The sequence below is a fragment of the Pseudonaja textilis genome, chromosome 4 (assembly GCF_049901715.1).
Source record: "Pseudonaja textilis isolate UNSWEBS1 chromosome 4, rPseTex1.2, whole genome shotgun sequence".
Classification (NCBI taxonomy): domain Eukaryota; kingdom Metazoa; phylum Chordata; class Lepidosauria; order Squamata; family Elapidae; genus Pseudonaja; species Pseudonaja textilis.
Window position 1 is genome coordinate 43,739,436 of NC_141993.1, and position 26,212 is coordinate 43,765,647.

Consider the following 26,212-nt stretch of genomic DNA (forward strand, 5'->3'; position numbering starts at 1 on the left):
TTTAAGGTATAGTATAAAAATATTCAAGTAGCATTTAGAAGTTATAAAAAATAAAGAGGGGTTCTTGAATGTTTTTTCTTGTAAACACAATTTTTCCTTTTCTCACTCGTATTATATTTCATGGTTTAAATTCTCACAGGCTCTCACTTCTATGTAAAGCTTATGCAATTATATTTTTTATTAAAAATCAGCAGATGAGTTAGGGCTTATACTATGTATGTTTTCTATTCTAGCCCTTTCCCTTTCTTTGTTGTTTTTCCGGTTGCTTTTTATTTAACAAAATTTATATTAAGAAAAAAATACTGTATTACAATTCTAAATGGGTAGCAAATTTAGTCTACTACAGATTTATAGCACACATTAATAATTATCAAATTTCTTACAGCCTACACTTCTATGGACTACATACACTTGATAAAGCATATAGAACAAAAAATTTACATTTTAATAACATGTTTCCCATTTTCATTCTTTGCTTTCTAGAAATCAAATAATAGGTAGACGTAAACAATTTGGCCACAAGAAGAGGATGAATAGGGTTCAAATGTGAATGAATTCTTAGTGTTATGATTCTTAGTCATCTTTATTCTCCAATGAAATTGAAATATCAATTTAACTGAGCCATTGTAGTACATAAATCAGATGAAATGTTTAAAATCAGTTTGATAAATAGTATAGGTAACATATAGGTTTAGAACACAAAATTAAATCAAGTCATAAACTTAGTTTCCCATATGCCTATTGCTAAGCACTAATATGCAACTTTTGTCACAAATATTTTATGTAATCAAACTAACATGTATGAAGTGATGGCACCTGATACAAAAAGTTTTCAAGTAGGAAATATAGCATAAAAACAATTATTTTATTGAAGCCTTTTTAAAAAAAAATCATGTGAGGCAATATAACAGTAAGATCACCACTAGAAAGCAAGAACTGGGATTGAAAATGAACACATTTGAACAAGAAAAACATTTTACAAAAAACCTGCAGAGAACACATTTTCAAGCTACACATATAAAAGATATTTTATAAAAGGATTCAACACATGTACATACAGAAGACACCAAGGAAATTAATTAATATTATGAAATGGTCCAATAAATATATTGAAATAACTGTTGAACAATGACTGCATATTTAGATTTATACAATTGCCCAACGTTGGTTAAAATATTTTACATTTTCTTAAAAGACTGGCAGTTGTTCTCCACTTAGCCATGAGTAGTATCATCTTCCACAAAGTCTTTGGCCATCTCTGCAGTGATCACATCAATATGGCTTACCTACATAAGAAAAAAGTGATTTGGCAATTATAATTGGAAAAATGCAACTAATGATAACATTAGTGAATAATTCATTTGGTTGTCAGATTCCTTGCATATAAAATTCTGAATTCTGTACAAATAATAAATGGCTTAATAGATGAATATGATATAGCCCTTGTTTTCAAAAATACAAATGTAAATAGCTATGACCATAAAGAAGTCATATATCTCTTCCATAGTTCATGTCTATGAAGAATTTTACACTAATCATGGGAGCATATTCTATGACATAATATATGTACTGTAATTTTGACATCATGGTTTGTCAATTGATCTTTTAGTATGCTTGTACAGTTAAAAAAAGTCTAGAAAAATGGGTATACATACTTGATCTAAATGTAACATCATATTGAAATGTTTGATGAATATTTAGGTTATCTTAACAGTTTGCATCATGTTCTTAAGTTAATTTAATCAAGCTGAAATCTAAGCAAATTTTAGTCTTTAAATCAAGAAAAATATTGGCTACAAATACTTAAATTTGAGACTGAATAAACACTGTGATCTTAATAGCTAATGTTAACTATTATACTATAATATTTACACTGTACATTTTAAGCTGCACACCTTATTTCTGAATTTTACACCATAGAACTTATCAGCAGATTCAAGCAGTTCAGGTCTGAATGTTGTGGTAATGAATTGAGCATGTTCTGCTAATTCCATGATCATATCTGAAATAAATTGAAATAAATGAAATAAACTGGAGGTGGAAGCTAGATTGATAGCAGACTCCACCTTAAACCCCCCCCCCCTTTCCATCTACCCATCCTTTTGGTTATCACATTAATGTATTTATTTTAATTGCGTTCCTTTGTCATTTTTTGCTTTATTCTTCTATTATTTTACTTCTAGTTCTGTTTATATGCCTTTTTCGTCTTACTTTTTACTATTGTAAGCCGCCCAGAGTAGCCCCACAGCAAGATAGGCAGCAAAAAAATAAACAATACATTGTTAAAATACAGCACCTATTAGTACATAATCTAAAACTTTAACAAATGAAACATCTGCAAGTCTTAGTCATCAACTAAAGCTTAGTTACTTTTTGATCCAACAGCTAGTTCCCATAGATGCAATGCTACCAGTGGGATATAAAGTTCCATGTCACATCAGTCTTTTAAGACTGTACCAATTTGTGGTTTGGTACTTTATATGACATAGCAATCTGGCTATGATTAGAATTTCTTCACACTCAAATTACCAATTTAAATGTCAAAAGTAACATAAGATACTTAAATGTTTTATGATGTGCCAAAGAGAATGGGGATCATTCAGTTCAAAGATTTGACTTTACAACACCATGTTGTAGTGATGATTAAAATATTTTGTACTCAAAAAAGGAAAAAGAACAAGAAAAAAAGAAAACCCTGCATCTTTTCTACTAAATTAAGGTCTAAAGATAGTAATTTATACTTTTCTAATATACTGTATATATGTCGCTGTCCCTTTAAAACCACTAATCAATACAGAATCTGATAATCTTGAGCAAAGCCTTTTTGGTACTCTTTCATTACAAATGTCTTCTATAGAGATATCGATAATTTTATCCAGGATCTGTAGTCAATGAAACAAAGAATAAAAAGAGATATATTTTTTTAGTTTTTCACTTTTGTATACTGAATGCACTTTACACTAGTGTTGTACAGAAAATTTTTAATTTTCATGTATAATGAAATGTTTCAACAACCCTGGGAAAATAGAAGAATAGATGATGCCTCGGAAACAATCTGGCAAGAGAGATAGAAGCCCTGAGTGGCTTCATGGTCAGAGGAAGAAAATTAGGAATGGAATGGATTAGTGGCCTTGAAGGAAGAGGAACAGGGCACAGACAAGATTCCACAACTGCTTAGCAATTACAGAAAGAAACTGAGAAATGTCTCAGCTTAAGGGATCAAGTGATTAGACAAACTGGCAGGAAGTTTGTACCTTCAGACATGCAAAATTCTGTTAATGTAGCCTTACAATAAAATAGAATTAGTTCATCTTTTGGTGTTTTGTCATCTGGTTTACCTGGGCTGACATCAATGTTGCAAATTGGAAGGTATAAATTTCCTGCAGCCACTTTTAACTGCTTGGTTTATTAAGCAGGTGGGCCCTGCTTAAGTTTCTTTCTCTGATTGTTAAGCCACTGAGGATTCCTGCTTCTCCTATTTGACTGTACCATCTATCAACTGTACTCATGCATATATGAGGGGCACTTGTGAAGATCCTCTGGAAGTAACAAGTATTATCCTTAAGTGTTACTGTAAAGTATACAACTCTTATCAAAAAAAGTATTGAAGCATTTCATAACTGTGTACCTGGAGGACAGCTATAAACCTCATATATACATTAATAAATTATATAAGCTATATTCAAGACATAGTCACAAGCAATTTTATTTAAAAATTCCTCGTAAACTATGAGCTCTTTACACAGTTCATTTTAGCAGAAATTGCAATACATGAAAGCTGGTATTCTGCCATTGACTTCAAGATTTTGTGCAAATGCTTTTAAGAATGTTTCAAACTATTTTTTTAAAATGAAATAGGCTAGTAGGACAAATAAGCTGAACATACATCTTAATGCCCTCCTCCTCAAAGGTGTATTCGATATTACAAATTTTCTTTTAGTAACACAAATAAGAGAAAAATTCATAGAAAGGAGCAAGTACACACAAGAGTCTCATTTGCACAAGAGACTGATCTGCAACTCTGTATCTGTACCTGAAACAGCCTTCCTGTGCTGGGCATCCAGGGCTTGATCAATTTCATCGAAGAGGTAAAATGGAGCAGGATCACATTTCTGGATTGCAAAAATCAAGGCAAGAGCCACCAATGATTTCTGTCCACCAGAAAGCTGCTGCATTTCTCTCATTTCACCTTGTTTACCAGTAAAGGACACCTAAAGAAACACAGACTAGTTTATTATTTATATTTACTGAGGCTCCCTAAGTGCAAAGGGGAGCTACAATACAACCTCCCCAATCAATAAAACCTAAAGCCACCGAGTTTAACATAAGCTAAAAAAATGACACAAATAATAAGAAACAGAACCACCTCTTCCCTAATACATTAACTCCAGACCTGGAGGATAAAACCAGGTTTTAAGAGCTTTCCAGAACGCTGAGAGTGCTCTCCTTATCTCTAGGCAAAGTGTATTACTGAGACACAGAAAGCATGCTTCCTTGGTCCTGCAAGATGACAAAATTTAATAGAAGGAGCCTGGAGCACACCCATTTTGCCAGAATGTACTTGGTGGAGAGAAACAGTTGGAGACATTATTCTTAGCTCTTAAATATTATCAACAAGAGACCGAGCAATAATTAAACACCAATTGGAAATAGTCTTGCTTTACCCTAATTCCAACACCAGTGAACTGGTCTACGGATGGAACACTGCTTTGAGATCCTGATCCCTTTTCACTCTCAGCACTGCCTTCACCTTCATCTTGAGACTGACTACCTTCCACATCACCTTTCTTCATCACAAGTGTTGCTTTGCCCCCAGGTACCAGCTTCTGAAAGACTTCACTGAAATTCTTTGACACCTTGATAAAACATAATTCAAGAATGACAAACGATAAAAGAATGAAGGAGACTGATTAATGACCTCTTTCAACACAGTTTTGATATGACAGTTATCAAGTTATGTTTATATAAAACTTGTTTTTCCCCTAACATTTAACATATTTTTAAGCATTTTACAATTAAACCCATTTCTTTTGGAAGGAAGTTAAAATGACTATAAAACCACTTATATTTCAGAAATCAAGAAAAGAAGCTAATAATATTAAGGTGTTTAATTCCAAAGAATATGCTTTTTATATGTTAAAACTATTGTCAAGTAATACCTGTTTGAAAGTCAGCTGGATAGCTTCATATTTTCTGAGTTCAAGGACATTCATCAGTTCCATAATGGATTTGTAGCCCCTATCTAACTCTTCCTGGCGTTTTATCAACTTTTCTTTCTGTTCTGAGAAGTTCACAAATTGATCGAGAGCTTTTTTATTAACATGGCTATATTTTTTCAGTTCTGTGTTGCATTGTTCCAGTTTGCGAAAGAGCTGTATAAAAAAGAGTTAAAAATTATAAATATATATTAACTAACACCTATCAACTCTGATCATGAAAACTAGAGATATTTGTTACCTGCTTTAGGCTCAAAGTCTGGTATTTTTCAAATGCTTCTTGGGGAAGAGAGCCCAATTCTCTGATTTTCTTCATACATTCTTCTTTTTTCTTCAGAAGCATACCTTGCCTGTTAGTCATCTTTTCAAGTTCCTTTGTGTCATGATTAATAGCATCCATGTGTTCTTTTTCCATATTCTTCCAACGTTCCATGCTCTTCTGAAGTTCTTTTATCCCAGCTTCTGTTTTATCAGTTGAATTATCCAGGTCTATTAACATAAAAAAGTATAAAGATACTAAACTAGGTATATAAAATAATACCGAGGAAGAGCTTACACAGAGTAGAAAGAAGTAGAACAAAGAAAGTCTATACTGATTGGGAACAAGGGAAGGAAGTTGATACGGGGACCAGAAGAAACATTTGATCTGAAAAATGGAATGAACAATTCTTAATGACAGCATTTAGGCCAAAAGCAAAGGAGTCAACTATAAAATAAAGGTAAATAATATACTAACTGTTGAATCATTCTAAAACATTTGTAATATATTCAGATGATGTAAATCTGTTTGAAGAAAAATTGATAATACTTAGGTTTTCCTCATTCTGTTTTTTATTATTTGTGTTTTATTTTTGTCATAACAACATACATTTATGTTTTAGGATATTTTAAGAAAGCAAACTATTACTTTCTTTGCTTAAATAAGATCACCAACCATCTGATCGTGCCAATGTATCCTTTACTCGTTTGTTGATTGCCTCAAGTTCAGACGTTGTGGCTGTAAGAACAGTGCCACCTTCTGTCTCTCTTAGTTCGTTGAGCTCCTGAAAGACAAAGAGTTAACAACATTTACATTCCAATGTACAGGATGACTAGAACATATCTAACAATATGTACTAAATCACAAATTGTTCAGCTTGGAATCATTTTTGTGCCCTCAACTCAGTATTGATTCCTTGTGACTGCCTGAACTAATCCTTGCATTTAATTTTTTTAATGTATAATATGATTTGTAACATGATTTAATCAACTTTTTCACACAATTTAGAAACTGAAGACTAAAGGATATATAATTTCTAAACTTTCGCAATCTTAAAAAGACACGTTAATGTACAAAAAGTAATGGCAGTGACCCAGCACATAAATAAAAGACATAAAATAGAATAGTTCCAGCTACTTTAATATTGTAAGAGACCTATACATCTGATGCTTATGATTCCCACCAGTCAGGACCCAAAGCTCCTGGAATATCTATAACTATGTTTTAACTAATTTCTGGAAGGCCACAAGAGTGGGAGACATCCTAACCGTGAAACTGTTCCCTAGCCCCTTTCCACCGTAATTTGCAGCACATGGAAAAATTGAGCAGGCATTTTCTGTTTGTTCATATTATGCAAACAGAAAGAGTTTGGGGTAAGCTTCATAAATACCCAGGTCTGGAGCCATAGCTTTTAAAACAATAACCAGAACATTGACTTCCCAAAACAAATCAACAGGCAGTATAACTTCTGCAATAAAGATGTTAGATAACAGTAATAATATTTTTTTTATAATTTTATCAGCTGCTAGATTTTGCATCAGCTAAAGTTTCTGGGAGGTCTTTGAGAACAGCCCCATGTAAAGTGAATGGAAGAAATCCATACAAGAGATGCAAGGATGTTAGGAATTGAGGCTGCTTCTAATAAAAAGCCCTCCTGACCACTATTTTTCTAGCAGGAACTGTGAATCCAGAAGAACCTTGAACCAGATTTCAGATATAGTACAAACTTGTTTATGGATAGAAAAGAGTTTCTAAATTGGATTAAATTCTGTCAGATTTATTTTTGACATATAAAACTATTCTGAATATCAAGGCATAGTCCCAGACCTTAATTAGCCATTTTTCTGCAGAAAGGCCTGTTCACATTTTTCAATAGGAGGTTTGCCAGGTGTTCTTGCAACAGTTACCATGTATACAGCTAATTCAGTAGATTTGTTGGAAAGTAAGACTTAGTAATCTTCAGTTTTAAAAAAATCTATTTTAAAATGTGCTTTTATTATAAATTATTTTTCTAATGAGTTGCCATCTTGAGTTTAATGACAATAATTCTTGGGTAACAGTAAAAATCATATATTTTTAAAAAATATGGCAGATGCCACAAAAGGACTTTTATCTTTTTTGCCTTTTAAAATCCACCCCCTCAAGTTAGGAGTTCACCCAGAAGACAGTTGGCACATTTCAGGGAAGTTTCTAATAAGTCTATGTGTGGCTAAATCTAGACCATCTGGGTTAGGCAAGTGGGTCATTTTTTAAAGAGAAAACAGATTTTTTCTCCAGATTTACTCCCCCTTTTCACAATAATGATATGCAAACAGAGTGGCTATGTTGAAATCAAGATTTGTTTTAAAAATAATGAATAAAAAAATAAAGTATCCTACCTGCTCAACTTGATCTAAACGCTTCCTTAAATTTTCATTGAGGTAGGTTTCAACCCTAGTGATGATGCCTTCAAGCTTGATCCTCTCATTCAAAAGCTGTCTGTTTTCCTATAAAGAAAAAAATATCAGTTTGTAAAATATTTCAATTTGTACAATATTTCCAAAATTAAGTAATATGGATTTTTAAATTATAATGAAATCCTTCCACATAAACTTTCTAAACCTCTCCACTACTTTATATGAAATGCATCTGGTCTATATTACAAGTAGGACCTTCTCAACAGTTTACCAACCAAGATGTTAGATAACAGTATATCAGTGTTTGCCAACCTCATTAATTTTAAGATGTGTAATTTTAAGACGTAAAACTATCAGAATGCTACAACCAGCAATGCTTAGTATTAAGATGAGAAGAATATTAATACACAGGTGCTGGGATTCATACATCACACTAGGTCATGGTTTGCTTAACAATGGTTTTCCGACTAAGCTATAATTGACATTCAGACACTGAATTATAAAGAAACCCTATTTTAGAGTCAGATAACATGCTAAGCCAAAACTTGTTTATTATGGCTTACAAAATATTTGTAAACCCAGTCATTATAACTGTGTATAGGTAAAATATGACTATATATTTGCTATAAATAAATACTTAGGTTACTCATAAAAAATTAAACAAATCGTTATTTTTTAATTTAGTAACTCTTGAACATGATTAAGACTGCAATTTGATTTTGAAACATGAACTTGCTTACTTGCTGTAGCTGTCGGATTTCATCATTAAGTGCATCAACTCGTTTTTGGTCCTCTAAGCTAAGTTGAGACAACAGGTCTGTTCCTAGTTCTGCTTTTAATGATTCTCGGGTTGATTCCATAGCATGTAAACTTGCCTCTAAACTTTGTAAACTGCGTTGCTAAAATGAAATTAAGCCAAGTATAATTATTCATTCATGAAAGGAGCCTTCTGGTTCAATTAATTGTGTAGCTATTGGTTTTTCTTCTATCACTTGCTTCTTCTTTTGAAACCACTTAGCATTAAGCCATTCTTTGTCTTTGAGTTCTACAATTGAAACTAGAGCAAATGCCTCCCAAATGGCAAACATTCTCAGATATTCTGTACCTTAGGCATAAACGTTTTTTCTGACTGCTGTCTCTTCTCTTTCAGCATCTTCATCTCTGACAAAATGCTGTCTCTGGAAGCCTTGAATTTTCTTTGCTGTGTTTCTATCTGCTGCATTTGATTCATCAGTTGGTCAATTTCATTATTAATTCATGCAATGTGCTAAGGATATAATACAATATGCTAAAATGGTTGTAAGTTTCTTCATATTAATGAAGCTTTTCATTTACATCATTGTAGAAATAAGTTAAATGTTACAATATAACATATACAATATATTGCTTAAAACAGGGGTGTCCAACCTTTCACCTTCCCTGCGCCACATTAGAAGATGAAAATTTGGTTTGGGCCACACATAAAATAAAATAACAGTAACGATACCTGATCATCCAAAAAAACCATAGAAAACATAGTTAACATATTAAATTTATTTGGAAATGAAGTTAGTGAGATGTTTTTATTATTTATTATTTATTAAAAATTATTTATTTTTATCATGGTTTTTTATCATGGTTTATCACGGTTTATTTTCCAGACAAATTTTTTTTGGGGGGGGGGGGGAAGCTCGCCCGCCTCGCGCCTACCTCTCCTCCTGCAAATGGCCCGGCTGGATGCGGCAGGACTGGAAGGCAGAAGCAGCAGCAGCGGCGGTGGGGGCAGAAGCGGCAGCAGGGGCAGAAGCGGCGGGGGCAGCAGCGGCAGTAGCGGCGGGGGCAGAAGCGGCAGCAGCGGCGGGGGCAGAAGCGGCAGCAGCGGCGGCAACAGCAGGAGGTGGCGCTCTGACGTCGCCTGCCTTTCCTGTTTCTGCTTGGCGTGTCGCTCGCCTCGCCCCGCCTCACGCCTGCCTCTCCTCCTCCTCACTGGCTCTGGCATGAAGGTTGGGGTGGGCACTGGGCCGCATTACAAGGCGACCTGGGCTGCATGCGGCCCATGGGCCGCGGGTTGGACAAGCCTGGCTTAAAATGATAGATGAGTAATCATATCATCTATTTAACTTAACCAACCAATTGCATTTATTTATTAACTTAATCATTAGGTTTCTAGGTAGCAGAGAACAATTCCGATATATAATAAATTAAAATAGAAAATCATTATTATCACCACTACCACATCATTATCTGGCTATGATGACTAATCAAACACAACCAAAGTCTGAAAGTCTGCTACAATAATACAGATAACTTTTTTTCCCCAAAAAGCAAGAAAGCCTAAAGTTGCCTTTCAGAGCTAAAAATGTACTTTAGGGCAGGGGCGATTATCACATAAATGTAACAACATTGGCCCTGACCATTTTAAACAGCTATACTATATGCTCCAGTGGAAAGAACATACAATTTGTAAAAGCCAGAAATTTTTTCTTTTGAAAAAGAGGAATGAATTCTAGTCAATTAATTCAAAATTAATTTCTGAAATTAGAAAATAGCAAAGGGGAATGCTACTCTTAAAGAACTGCTTTTAAATATACATGCACAGAACACATATGAAGCACGTATCACTTCGGAGAAAATATAGAAATTTAATAAATAATACAAATAAAAATATTTTTGGGAAATTAAATCATCCTTATCTTTTTTTAGGTTCACACAGCTAGTCCCAGAAATTCTGTATCTGTATTTCCATAAAGCTATTTGAGTTGTCCCCTTCCCCCCAGAAGCCTGAAAAAAGTCACATCTGGTTTAGTGAGTCAAAAACGTATGTGTTCCAAAGCATCTCTTTTAAAGGACATACACAATCCTAGTGAAATGAACAACTATCATCTGCTTATACCATCAGCTTTAAGTTCTCTTCCAGGCCAAGTAATCTTAACAGATCCTCAGCTCAGCAACTGAAAAATATCCCCTTCGAATTTCCAGACAATGGTTGTGAGGTACAGATGTACACATGCATTCACATACATACAAGCATACCACTAAGGATGTTTTCATCATATTCAAGTCAACTACTCATTTACATACAGCACATCTCAGACAAGCAAGCAAGCAATTTATGAAGGATATTTTCAATGTTTCTGCGTAGATTTTCATTGAGTTTTGCTTCAAGTTCTCCAAGTTCCTCTTCTGCTTTCCTAACATCTTTTTGGAGTTCAAGTCTAGACTTTCTTGTATCATAATAACCTCCAGTTAAAGCCCCTCTATGACTGACTTGATCACCTACAACAAAAATGATGTTCTGTTGAATAAAAAATAGTTTTCAAACTGGTCTGTACATGAAATAGTTCACCTGTCATAATAGTTCATAATGAATTACATGCGCAAGATGAATCCAAGTCAATATATTGCTACTTCTATGTAACCAGAACAAGAGGTTACCAGAATTTACTTTCAGCAGATTCTAATTGTTATCTCATGGGAACTGAGAACTGTAGTTTATGCAGACAATGCTTAAACAAGCCACTCAAAATCAGTTATTACAATACAAGAAGTACTAAAATATTATTGAAACTTTTCTCAGTATACAAAGGAAATTATGACATCAGCAAACATAAAACTCACTTATGATTTAATCTGAAATGCTGGTACACTGGATTTAATATTGTGTTGGGCAGATCAAAGCAAACTAAAATATGTATTTACATCATAAATCAATCTGTAACCAACCATACCTTCCAAAGTAATACAATCCATAGTAAAAGCTCTAGCCAGCTGTGTAGATACTTCCATACTTCGACAAATAAGAGTCTTTCCAAAAACATGTTTAAAGGCTTTATCAAATCTTGGATTGTATCTCAGTTTACTGATCATTGGAATGGCATCCTGAAAATAATAACCAAGCCAAAAAGCTGAAAAATTTGCAAACCAGTAGAATTTATCTTAGATTTAACAGATGCAGATTAAATACTGTGTGATCTAACCCAGAACCACTATGATGAATAAAAGTCATTATACAAATGCAAAATACAAATAATACTAATTATGAGACAATTAAATCAAAGGAAAATATCATCTTAGGCTATTCAGGATCACAACATACAAAGAGGCAACCCAGAGCCTATACTGCTTATAATTTTATTCATTCTATTTCTTTGTAGCTACCTTAATATGAAGATATTGTACTCATATAATTCAACTACTATGGTAGTAAATTATTTATAGCAAAACAAACTTACATTTGTTTCAGGATATGCAGTGTCTCTAACATCCAGTTTGTTCAGAGGAAGAAAAGTCACCTCCCCTGGTAGATTCATTTTATTGAACTCCATCAGTATTTTAGTACTAACTTCATCAGAATCGACAATGTGATAAAACAACCTGTCATAAAAGATAAAGAAAATGAATCAATGTTTATTGTAACTATGACAGCATAGTATATCCCTTTCCTAGTATCAAAGGTAACCATAAAAAGATGAAGAAACTATACTGTCAAACATACGTAATCATATATAACTAAGTCAGACAACTTTTGTTATTCCTCTTAAGTGCATGCTGAGCTATTATTATACTTTTGTGCTTTGTTTGCCTGGTTCTTACAGTAAAACTATCAATATATGATATAACCAGATGGTTTATTAGCTGCCTGCTTGCAAACCCAAAACTGATTTAGGTTAAGACAAAGAAACAAGCCCAAAGTTTCCATGCCTAAGGGAGGAATCTCTTTTGATCCACCACCTTAATCACTGTATCAAATTGTATAAAAAGTTGATAGCAAGTATTGTCAGAATTGTCTTCAAAATATTTGAAGCCTATAATTGCTTCAAAAAATAATCTTAATTTACCAGTTTAAGTGCAACACAAACAGTTTAAAAAAATAACTAGTGATAACTATACCTATTTCCTGCAGTAACTTCAACACAGGTGTAGAAGGCAGGCTCACATTCAAAGTTATTCATCACTATTCCATGATAGCCATTCAAAACATGTTGATTAATGCCTTTACGACGAAAGTGCTCCAGAACCTTGTTTATGCTATCAATGCCATTTAGAATAGCCTGTTTATAATAAAATAGAATTCGTTGTAAAACCTATATTCTGTAGAAACTGTCTATGTCCAATGTCATTAACACTTTTGTTTCACAGACCCCTTCCCACAAACTTGATTATCTTGTCTATAGCAGAAAACAAAATAAGTCTTCAGATTTGCTATTACTTTATATGTACCTGTGTACAATTATTATAAATAATGTGTTTTTTCTGCACATAAATTAGTATTTATATAAGTAAATAAATTTGTGAAGCTATTGCTATGGGAATACATATAGACTGTTCTGACCTAGGCTTCACAAAATCATGAAGCAGACTCCTTGTCCCAACAAAACCCCTTTTATTTAGGCTAATGTGAATTCTTATCATTCACATCCAGCGAAGTCCCAGCAAACAATCTTTCAAGAGTGATTTACAAGCACAGACCTTATCAGGCTTGAAAATTGCCAGGTTTCCAAGCACAACACTGTACCAGAAAATATTTGGCAAGGAGTCACAACTAAATTTTCACCCTAATTAAATGAACTAATTGTCTCCTGCAAACACTACTCCCCTTTCGCTCCTCTTTATTCCCTATGGGAGGGGCCATTCACTGTCCAACCAGGCCTTTACTCCAGAGTTAACACTTGTTCCTTAACTGTTTCCTTCTCCTGGTAGCTCTGTGCATGTGCACATCGGGAACAGGATCCAGCTGTTCTACCCTACTGATCTCCAACTCTGAAGGCAGCTGATAACTGTCGAATGGCCCTGGCCCTATCTCTGCCTCCAACACAGAGTACTCATCAGAGCCTTCCCCAAATTCCAGGACTGGCCCATATTCCTACCCAACCTCCTCACTGTCTGAGTCTGCCGCCAGCTCTGCTGGCCGCCACAACATAGACTTAAGTAGATGTTTGGTGTATGGTGCTATTTTATAAAGAAATCAAATTCTGATAAACCATGAATGTAATTTTATTTAAAGCGTTTAGCTTTAAATGCTGTATTATTTTTTATTTTCAAGTCTCCCACCATTCTACTATGCCCCATAAAATATTAAGACTAAAGAACTGTATTATTTACAATATAAGTCTTTGAGCAAAACACCAGTAATTGTGATTATTATCTACCTTTCCTGTTGCTGCTCTAAGAAGTTGTTGTTTCTTTTCCAAATCCTCTCTCTTTGCAGCAAGAGCTTGCTGTTCAGCATTCTCTTCTCTCCACAAGTAACTGAAAATTATTTTCAGAGATAGCCAAATTAATAAAAATATCTTTTTAAAAAGGCATTATAAATATAATTATCAATGTGCTATGCAAAATTTCAAAGTAGAATACCTAAATTTGAATTCTCTCACAACCAAATTATTTTCTGTGAACCATCTAATTCTATTTCTTTATAACAATTTTCAGCTTTTGGAAAGTAAAAAGAAATGTATAACCTCAGGAAGTCTAATTTTATCCCATTATGGTAGTGATAAATTAGTAAAACACATTAGGTTAGTGGCTTTCAAACTGTGGATCACACCATCCTAAGTTAGAACAAATTTGTTGCAAAAGACGTAGGGGGAATATTTTTCTACAAAGCAAGATTCTTAGCAGAATTTGCTGCAAAATTTGCTTTGCCTGGACAAGCTTACCAATTTCCAACTTTATTCACATTAAGCCCAGTTCTGACATATTTCAGCTTTGCATTTGGCAAGCCCAACACAAAAAAGTTGGATTGCTATTAAATTTTGTCCCACTTCTGCTGGACAAGCCAGAGCAGTTTTATTTTATATGTAGATTATAACATAGCTATTAAAAGTATCCAGTGAAATCATTATTTGAATACATTGCATAAATAATCATGAGGATGGGAATTACACAAATTCTTCTATTATTTTAGTGTATCAAGACACTGCAACATTTGAGATCCGTTATATTAGTCTGCAGTACAACAACACTACTGCAGATTAAATGGGAAATTTTTACTCCCTTCCACCAGTAGGATAATAAAACAGACACATTGGTTTTGAACTTAGGAATGTCTTTGGTCTTTGAGTAGCTTGCTGAGGGACATGTTCAAAAATGGACAGTGCAAGAACAAAAGCTAAATATAATTCAAATGTAAGGTTAACACTTAATAAATGGCTAATGCAATTGTTTTCAACCAATTTAATTACAATTTGAAGCAATTTGTAGAATAGCCATATCCAAGGATTTGGGGAGGAAACCTCTAGATCAGGGGTGTAAACTTGCATCGTCATGGCAGTGTCACATGACATATAAGGACTTTTTTTCCTTTTTTTGCTAAACCAGATGTGGGCATAGGCCAGTGCATGACACATTTAGCCTAAGAGTTTGACAGCCCTGCTCTAGATGCTAAAGCTAAGCACCCTCGATCTAACACTAAGAATACATTTTAAAAATAGGAAAATTTACACACGTATATTCTTACAAGCTTAAGTAAGAATGAAAAGCTCAATAAATTACTTTCTTTCACTCTGCAGCTCATCTTTTTTGTTTTTTACTTCGTAATATTTTCTGTCCAGTTCTTCAACACGAGCTTTCACTTCATTGAGATCTTGATCCAATTTCTAATGTACATAAGAAAAGTGTTTAAATACATTCCCAATTTTTACTAACTTTAACACATTTTATTAAGTAGCATCAACTTTACAAAAAAGTTTGAAATCCAATGAATTTCTTTTCAGCATTTAGATAAACAATATAAACAAACAAGCAATTTAGATTTGTTTTTAGTGTAGATGAATGCAAACAATTAATACAAGATAACACACTCATATTTATTAAGTGATGCTGCAGCTGGAGTGGAGAGAGAATGGGTTATGCTGTCAATATTGTAGCATATCACCTGAGTTAAATGTTAAAAATGGTCCTATGAGTGCAGTTACAATTTCCCTGATCTTTACCATAAAAAATAAAAAAGAACAATTCAAAGGCGATGGTCAGTGAAAGATCATTAAATCAGAGTGAATACCTTTTATCAGGCACAATACACCACAACTAAATACAAGGAATATCTATAAATTATCACAAATGAGATGTGATCTATACTCTGTAAGTAGAAGTATATATATTACTTGATCGAAGGATAATACATAGTGCAAAGTACTAAAAATTAAATTGAATTGTAATTTAAAAGACATCTTTTATTAGATAATGTATTGTTGTTGATCAAAGATGTGTAAGGACGTCAAATATATTTTGGAGATGCAATCAATGTGAAGGCACTTTTTATCATTTTTGGTGGACATATAAAAAAGCTAAGAAATACTGAGATTAGATGTGTATTTAAATTCAGAGACTACTTAAAACAAATGTACAATTGAAACCAGAGGCTTTGGTCACCCTTATTATTTAACAATTTGAGATGTAGTATGAGTGTGATGAACTTTTCTTTTATAAAAAGAATCTATGAATAATGTGCAAACTAGGACTTAATAACTTCAACATACATTAATTAACAACATCCTTGCTTAGCATTATATTTGTGAACAAGTATAATATTTAGATAGGTACAGTTTACATATTATACCTAGAAGTGTAGTTTCCAAGAATAGCTCCCCCATCACACACAAACATGCACACACATGAAATACATGAATCAAAGTAAATTATGTGCATCAATGAGCTAAAATACTTACACTGTATTGTTCCAGGTTCTTCTCTTTGTTAGCCTCTGTATCTTCCAAATCCTTGTGTATAGCAGCAATCTGTCTTTTCTTGTCATTGATAGCTTGATCTAAGGACCTGAGTTCTTTCTTAATCCATTTATCTCTCTCTTCTTTAGAGGTGAATTGACTTCCTCGACCTTGCTTTGCATAAAGATCAGTTCTCTCCTGGGTAGCCTGTGCTAGTCTGTTAAAAATGATTAAAATTAAGTCTCAATAGAACTATTAGATCATAACCAATACATTCCAATGTTAAAATGTTATCATTATATGAATCCATTTTCTTAAAACTCTATGCTTCAGAAAAATAAATGCAAGATGAATGTGCCATAACTAGTTTTTATTTTAAGTCTAAAATTTACACTTATTCTTATAATTTCCTGAATAAATTAAATAGGACACGTAATAAGGACATTGAATAGGATAGGGAATGTGTACTGACTGAAATTTACAGTTTGGTGTTTGTTTTGCTTTTTCTGCCTTCTAGGTAAAGGATAAATTGTTAGGAGTCATGATACAGGAAAACTAGGATTAGATTGCAAAGTGAGCATGGCTATGGAAAAATTAACACCCATATATTCAAAAAAGAAAAAGAGAAAACTTCCAAAACAAAATACCAAGGAAAAGTTATTTGCCTTGATTTTAAAATAACAGATAATCTAATGTTTTTTCAGACCTTGTTTCAGGAACAAACATTGGGTATAGAGAACTGTTTCTAAATGGGTTTTTTTTTCCAGATTAGCTATTTCATACCTGGCAATTCCTCGTTCTTCTCTTTCTTTTACACTATTGAACTTTGGTTCTGTTTCGGCCAGTTCTTTCTGCTTTTCTTCAATTTTTTCAAGAAGTTTCTGTCTCTCCTTCAACAGTCTTTTCTGAAAATAAACATGAGTCAGAAATATGTGAAGCCATGTTTGTATTATGATAAAAATAAGTTTTAATAACTTAAAAATGTAATGTTTAGAAACTTCCTGCTTTTGATGCATAAATGTTCAAAGTAACATCAATACAATCCTGATAATAGTTGTCATGATTGTCAGCTGTCACTTTCAGGAGGTTCATTGATTTATAACTCAGCGAACACTGTAATCTTTGGGCAAGTTTTCCCAGAAGAACATGAAAAGAAGATGAATGCTGCACAGCGTTTAACTTGAGTTTATATTATTTTAATAAATAGCAGAAATTAAAAAGAAAAAAAACCAGGACTCTTACCCGTTGTTCACTATTTCCAGCAAGTTCATCTTGCAAATCTTTTGCTTTAAGCTCTAACTTGGTCCTTTGTTTTATCTGTTCTTGTCGCTCAGCACTGAGTTGCTCCTTCTCTTCTTTCATAGCTGAAATCTTTGTTTTCAATTCACGGACTTGTCTTTCAATTTCCTACATACCGGTACAAACATATTAATATTAGACAAAAGAAATATAGCAATTCTCAATATCTACATAACAAGATTTAACCAGGGAGATTAATATGGAGATTAATTTTGGGAAGTTTATTGCTGATGTTATCATTACATGCACTATAGCATATAAATAGAAATATGAACTATTTGTCTAATAGAAAACCTAGTTATTCATTTATTTATTCTTTCTGTATTCTAGCACAATTTCAGATCAGTTTCAGATATGTCTGTGTAGTGTCATACTACATAAAATATTTTATCTTTGTTACAGTTAGGAATAACTTAAGTTATGTGAATTTTTACCTCCATTTTATCTCGAGCATCCTGTTGTGCATCTCTTAATTGCCTAGATTTCTCTCCACTTGTTTCTCGTTTGGCTGAAAGCTGAAAAAATACAGTAAATTAACCTTTGGTATACTATTGGTAATATAATACTACATGTAATAATATTGCATAAAGTATAGCTATAAAACCAGTTTTTATTTAGCAGATCGAATCCTACCAGGCTCAAGGTTGACTCAGCCTTCCATCCTTCCAAGATGGGTAAAATGAGGACCCAGATTGTTGGGGGCAATAGGCTGACTCTGTAAACCGCTTAGAGAGGGCTGTAAAGCACTATAAAGCAGTATACAAATCTAAGTGCTATTTATTTTAACATATAGCCAAAATAGTGACTTACTTCATCAAGTTTAGCTCTGGTTTCATTTAGTTCCTGATTATAAATGGTATATTCCAGTGCTCTCCTCATTTTATCCCATTTTTGATATTGAGCTAGTTCTTCCTTCTCTTCTTCCAGAGTATGTAACCGCTCTTCAATATACTTCAACAGCTCATTTATCTTCTCCCTTTTCCCTTCTTTAAATGTCATTCAAAAACAAATTAAACAAGAGGGTTATTAGTAGATGCAACTATATATGCCTTTTAATACTTTCTGGGAACATCAATTGATATGGAATGCAATCAAATTAAATTCTTGTAAGGGCAATACGACTGGAATACTTTATTCCAATAGTGAATTACCTGTATTCATAATTTTGTTCTTAATGTTTTACTGAATGTGGTATCATGTTCTAATAGATTATTTACCTATGTATGGAAAAATAATCTAAATATATTTATATATTTATGAACAAAAAATGTTTTCGTCAAGATAAACATTTATTTAATGTGGATTTCTATTAGAGAGTTGATCATGCTGCCAATATATTGTTCGGAAGAGTAACTGCAGTTAATTCTGGAACTGAAGCAGCTTCTTGAATGAGACACGAAACATCTTGAAAGAAAAATAAAGTCCAGTTGCCTCTTGGAAAAAGCGCCTTTGGGACAACCATGACCTAAATGACTGAGAATCTCCATAAACACCTATATAAGTGCAAATAAAGTAAATAAAATGTGTGGAATATCAATAAACTGAAATATTATGGAAACTCAAAAAATATATTACCAGTCTCCTTCATCAAAGATATACTCTCTTCTTTACGTTCATCATATACTCTAGTTCCAGCTACTTCTCTTAGCAATTTTAATCTCTGAGAATCAGGAGCTGTGGCCATCTGATTGATCTAGGAACAACAAAATTTTCTTTCAACATTTTTGTTTATATATAGCTAATATGAAATATTATAGCTTATATTATATACCAATAGCTAATATGAAATATTAATATGCGATGTTATTGCTTATAATTCTGTTCAGACTAGTGATGCTGCTACAACTAGTGAAAATGGGAGTATGACATCTGGAAGACATTCCCCCCTCAGTCTTTCTCATTTTCAAAATTCATTAACCCTTACTCTCAAATATTTTTATTGTGTGGTTTGATACAATTAGAGTATTATCAGATTATTCCAGACAGAATATAGCTGTCATTTAATAATGATTAGTTCTTATATCCAATACTTTTTCCATCTCTAATAAATATTATTACAACCAATCCATAAACTATAAATGATTTGTTTGATCTGAAAATGTTAATGGATTGATATTTTCATGGACAATAAACCATATCTGTACTATTATTCCTATTTTAAATTGTTACACTTATTACAATGCCATAATTCAATAATATAAAATTTAAACTGGAAAGGAAACACATTGCATTTGAAGCACACTAATAAAGAAAAAAATGGAGAATCTATCTTGAATAGTTGAGATTAAGGAGTAATATAAATATTAATGAAAATTAGTCAATTAAAGCAGTAATCCCCAACCTTTCTGAATCCACAGACCAGCAACGGCAGTGGAGGGAAGAGGGAATGTTTTTGTATGCACAACCTAATCCTGTGCATGCGCAAATGAAGCTTTTCCCGCTTGCCCATCGCTTATGCCAGCCTGTGGCCCAGGAATTGGGGACCACTGAATTAAAATATTATTAGAATTTCTGCTTCTGTTTTAGAAGAAAATTTGCTTTGAAAGTTATGAACTGTTCTTTTTTCAAAATAGTAACTACTGTCATACCTTTCCTTGCTTAACAATATAATAGGGATTGCTGCGAGAAAATCCAGCACTTTCAAGGAGGTTCATGACATCATTTTTCCTAGAAGTAAATTTTAAGCCAATTTTATAAACACTGTAGCATAAAAGTAACATAAAAGCATTTAAATAACCAATGTTGTTCTATTAATTCATAAAAATATTTTGTTTAATATTTATTTTTGAAATGGCATTGTTTAGTTTTTTCCAGTATTATCAAGTGGAATATTTTTATAAAATTTAAATCAAATCTTAAATTCAGTTCCTACTTCAGAACTATAGTAGGGGGATGAGTAGCCAGAACACATTAATAATCAAATGGAAAACAATAACTGGGATAAGAGTCCTTTTTTCTCTGTACTCTTTTGTTCTTGTTCATTCCAATAAGAATAGAAGCAATGTAGCTCTAATGGTGACAATCCCACCACCACTGCTCTAGATACAGTATTTAAATGCTTTTCCAATCCAGCTCAAAATATTTATTTATATATTTATTTTTTTTATTAAAGAACAGGAGATTGCCAATAGCAGTCAGTTTTTCCAAACAGCTATATACTGGGCCAGGAGTAACAGGGATCACTTTCTATCTGCAGAGATATTTCTATATTATGAATATAGAATTTATTTTAAAGCCTTAGTAGTAGTGACAATTGCCAATTTAAATCCAAATGTTTTTACATATTTTAGTTATACATGTAGAAGTTGAAAAGGTGGAACCTGATAAATTAAGGGATTTGCCATGAATATAAATGTGAGCAATGGTTGTGTAGTGGTTAGAATGCAGTACTGCAGACTAATTCTGCCAACTGCCGGTAGTTTGATTCTCACTGGCTCAAAATTGACTCAGCCTTCTATCCTTCCGAGGTCAGTAAAATGAGAACCCAGATTGTTGGGGGCCATTTGTTGACTCTTACAGAGAGCTGTAAACACTGTGAAGTGCTATTGCTATAAATATGACAAATGAAAATATTCAAAATAGTTATCTCGTATAACAATTTAAAATTTCATACAGAAACATTTCATGCAGAAATCAAATTGCTTTCATAAAATAAAACTGCACTCACGTCACCATTTTCTTGTCTAAGAAATATTGGTCTTTTTTAGCTCCAATGACTCTGCGAAGAGATACCTCTTCCTTATCAATCTTAAAATAAGATAGAGTGCAAACATTAATTTCCTGGATATAATTTTTGATGAAGTAATTTATATTTTCCTTTTAATTTAAATAAAATAAAGAGGACTTATAAAATTAAAATATTTAACTTACAGGTAATCTGTTGTCTGAGTTGTCAAAAATAATTTCCACAAAAGCAGAGATAACCCGAGGTCCTGTGCCTTCCTAAAATATAGATATATGTAAGTTATCCAAGTTTTAAACTGTTCTATTTGATACAATGTTTGGGTACCCTATTCTTCAATGTAGGTATAAACTTTATTCTTCCCAAAAAACAGAAATACTATATTTAATTTTGTGTAATAAAAATGCTTAATAATATAATCAAATGACTAAAGTATTGTATTTTTCCTTCACTAAATTAATGTAACTATTAGGCTAATTAAAAATAATTACACAAGCTAATCTTAAGATATTTTATGATAGTCCCAGTTCAGCAGTATTTTGGGGGAGGGAGTCTATTTGTGCTAATGAGGATATATTTTGAAAAGCCTAAATACTAGGAAATGAACATATTTTAGTAATTATCAGCCAACAGTTTGCTTACATGCAACAAAGCCAGCCTTTGCTCAGGACGAAGATGACTGAATTCATCACTGAGGACGAACTGAATTGCTGTAATAAAGAAATACATTGCAACTTAATTTGTAGGATATGTTTTAATACTGAACTTCCTAAACATTTATTTTATAAATTAATACAGAAGGTACCACAAATTATATAAAAGTATTTAGTCTTTATATGGTTGTATTCAAACTACAAAACTTTGATTTGCCCAAGTTTTTGTGTTGCTTGAAAGAAAATACAATGTACATAGCAGTCATGCACAATATTACCTGCATATCTTTAATACAAACTGGATTATCATTTAATGCAAATTTGGAAGTTTTTTCTTACCATAGAAAAAGTTACTTTTTCCGGAACCATTTCTGCCCACTAAAAAGAAACAGTAAAAATTATATAAATGTTGATGTAACTTCATTATAGGAATATTTTAAACTGGAGTCATAAGATAAAGATATATAGCTTTATACACAATTACATCAATGAAAATAAAATTGTAAAATAGAATCAATTACTATCTGACCTATACTTAAAATCAACCAGACACTTTGCACCAAAGTGCAGAAAAAAGAAAAGTAACTTTCACAAAGGTATTTTGATTCATTTTTATTTTATAATACTTTTAAACCATCTTCAATGTGGATATTCTCTAATTTTATCCTATCTGTGTCACAGTCTGACACACTTAATTTTCCTCCATTCAGACTATGTCATTATGTAACAACTCTGGAAAACAAGCTGCTAAAAAGGGGGAAAGCGATTCCCATAAGATTTAATAGCAATATAGCATAACTATATTTTGTGATTTTTCCAAACTAATGCTCTGGCACGGGAGCCTCGGGAACTTCCAGATGTCTTAACCATACATTTTGAATTAAATATAAATATAACCTATAGAAAGATTAAAGAAACAAGAATTTTACCTCTCAAGGCTATAGTGGAAAGATTGCTTTTCCTTTTAATACAGGTAGTTCTTGACTAACAAGTGCAACTGAGTCCAAAATTTCTCTTGCTAAGTAATACATTTGTTAAGTGAGTTGCCCCATTTTACAACTTTTCTTGCCACAGTTAAGTGAATCATTGCTAACCATGTTAAGTTAGTAACATGGTTGTTAAGTGAATTTGGCTTCCCCATTGACTATGCTTATCAGGTCACAAACAGCAATCACATGACAGCTATCATAAATACATCAGTTGCCAAGTGTCTGCATTTTGATCATATGGCCATGGGGAAACTGCAATGATCATAAGTGTGAAAAAGAGTTGTAAGTCACTTTTTGTTAGTGCTCCTATAACCTCAAATGGTCACCAAACAAATTATTTTAAGTCAAGGATGACCTATATTACTTGCATAATTATTTATTTTATTTATTCAATTTAGACACTATCCAACTCCAAACTTATAGAGGGTGGCTCACAGTTTAAGTTTTACTATACAAAAAGTATTCAGAAATGTTCAGTAGTATTTGCATTATTTAAATTACATATATTTAATATTTATCCATTATAGTAAAGAACTTACCAATGACATTATGTTTTGAACTGAAGGGATCTACTATAGTTTGATCTCTGTAACTTCTAAATCCTTGGATAATTACCTGAAATAAGCAGATTTTTTTAAAGTAAATGAACAGACCAAATCATATATCAACTTGCAGATTTTGAATTAAAATGTTCCAACATAATTAATCCACATTTATTCAGTAGATTCATTCTCGTTGTACCTTTTGTTTTACCATACACAAATCAATATTCCATATTGCAACATTCAATTTAGGTTATGTTTGTTAAAGATCACTAAGTTTTTAGCTAATAATGCAGCAACGTTAGTATATGAAAGATATGCATTCACATAACTCAAAAAGCACTCCTCAAATAGCATCACAAAATTCTTTATTCATTCCATAATAACATTAAACAATCTAGGGGTCATCATGCATCTATATCTGTGCTATGGCCTTTACAATGTCCCCATCTATGAAGCACCTTTTTTAAAAAAATTCAATGGTCATAATTTTTATTTCTGGGATTTAGATGGCCCTTTCGTTTTTCTACATTCTCTTATCTTTTCTTACCCGCTTATTCATCTCTTCTAACAAACATTTTATCCCAAAACACATTCATTAGAATTGCACAATTGTCCTGAAATGCATCACTACAAACTGAGGCATAACATGCAGTATTATTAGTCCTTCTTGTGAGCACATCACCTAGATCAGTGGCCCCCAACCTTTGTGCCACGGCCCGGTACCGGCATCACAAAATGATCCGCGGCCCGGTACTGGCATCAGCACGCATGACAAGGCAAGGCGAGCCAAGCGACCGGCCAGCCAGCCCTCCCCCGCTTCTCCCCGCCACCTTCAACTCCTCCTTTGTACCTTTGTCGATGGGCTTCGCTTCAGGACGGCCGCTCGGCTCGCCTTGCCTTGGGTGCTGAAAGAATCCTCGCGCCTTAGTTTCGTTTGAAGCCGCCCCCCCCTTCGATGAAACTAAGGCGTGAGGACTCCTTCAGGACCCAAACGCCGCTTTCCAACCAGAAAAGCTCACCCGGAAACACTTTCTCATCGAAACAAGATGGCGGCACCCAGCAAACCGGCGGCCCGGTAGAAAATGTTCCACGGATCGGCACCGGTCCGGGGCCCGGTGGCTGGGGACCCCCGACCTAGATGACTCAACTTAGATGATACAAGGCATATTTTCTGATCTGCATTTTAGTCTTACTTTCTGACCAATATTTTAATCCTTTCATAATTAAAACTATAGCTTCATCTCCCAGCATGGACTTTATAATTTTCTATAAGATCAGCCTATCTTCTTCAAACTTATTACATTCTTCCAACTTCTCAGACACACACATTTCCTTTAATTCAAATTCATTTATTTTATACTCTGTACCAAGTACCCTTCTTACATTCCAAGCTGCAATCTTCAATATGCCAGATGGTATTGACCTCCACTGCCTGTCATTGCTTTGGTTAATTCAAGACTTGCACAAAGCAGTTTTACTAATATGAAAAAACGTAATTAAATTACGAGCCTTGTTGTAATTATGTCACAGCCAACACTGTCTGCTAATGTAAGAACAAGTACACTTGCCACTTTTGGCACTTTCCAGCCAGTATGTCACAAAACTTAACTCTAATCTTATTTATCCTATGCCAATTACAATCCTTAATCGACATACCAATCTACAGTGTTTTTCAACCTTAACAACTTTTAAGATGTGAGGACTTAAATTCCCAGAATTCCCTAACCAGCCATGACTAGGAATTCTGGGAATTGTCAAGATTGAAAACGACCCATCTAGCGACTACACGGTTGTCTGCACCCAACCATTTGGAGGTGCATGCAGTGTGCTGACAGTTCCTCAGGATGCAGCAACACACTTGAAACGAGCTAAGTACGATGCATTGCGGCTTGTTGCGGGGTCCCAAACCACCCGTCCGAATTCATCACCTTGATCTGCCTCACGAGCAGTCATATTTCTCCTTCAATCTTTACAACTCTCCATTACCATTTCTCCAGAACCGGCCCACAATTTTTTTTTCGCTTATTTCTTCCCGATCCATTAATTTTACCTCAGCTAAAAACGGCCGCCTCCCCCCTTCTTGTCCTCCCATCATCGCGCCAAGGAAGACAGCAGCCAGTCAGGGTCCCATCCCCCCAGAAGGGCCTGAAGATGGGTCACCTCTCTTCTGGTCTGCCACTGAAAAAAAAAAAGATCTCCGGGCCAAAAACTAGGCACCGAGAAGCTTCCTCCACAACGATCGCGGCCTGCATATCCTCTCAGCTCCTGCTGGAGCCCAGAGCCAACAAGCACCGTCCTCTTTTCCCTCACGGCAACTCCTTTCCCTCAACCCAACTCCGGCAACCCTCTCCCTATGTACCCTTCACAATCAGCCCTGTATTCCTTTCCATTTCCTACGCCCGATGCGGAGTACCTGCTTAATATACATCGCATCGGTGTCGGCGGACTCCCCTTTTCACCGAGAAGCGCCCACCCGCTCAAGCTGTGCACAAAATGGCCGCATGTCTCCCCCCTCCCTTCCCCTTTGGAAT

At 33.9% G+C, this 26,212-nt stretch overlaps 1 protein-coding gene across 2 annotated transcripts; it reads right to left on the reverse strand.

Annotated features, from left to right (window-relative positions):
* Nucleotides 1-846: 846 nt before the first annotated feature.
* On the reverse strand, nt 847-26,212 carry SMC3 (structural maintenance of chromosomes 3). 2 transcript variants are annotated; one of them, XM_026704751.2, is made up of 29 exons: nt 26,095-26,212; nt 23,676-23,751; nt 22,487-22,525; nt 22,137-22,204; nt 21,683-21,754; nt 21,480-21,559; nt 20,401-20,479; nt 19,388-19,505; nt 18,623-18,798; nt 18,247-18,327; nt 17,756-17,920; nt 17,297-17,418; nt 16,517-16,730; nt 15,342-15,445; nt 14,000-14,099; nt 12,741-12,901; nt 12,083-12,224; nt 11,579-11,729; nt 10,974-11,126; nt 8,977-9,128; nt 8,612-8,770; nt 7,854-7,961; nt 6,151-6,259; nt 5,458-5,705; nt 5,160-5,372; nt 4,665-4,856; nt 4,034-4,211; nt 1,896-2,002; nt 847-1,286 (listed from the first exon to the last, which is right to left on the reverse strand). In XM_026704751.2, exons 1-29 carry the CDS (start codon nt 26,107-26,109, stop codon nt 1,215-1,217), a joined length of 3,654 nt encoding a protein of 1,217 aa, XP_026560536.1. In that variant the 5' UTR covers nt 26,110-26,212; the 3' UTR covers nt 847-1,214. The 2 variants fall into 2 exon arrangements, with proteins under 2 accessions (XP_026560536.1, XP_026560535.1); XM_026704750.2 differs by lacking the exon at nt 26,095-26,212 and adding an exon at nt 25,732-25,832.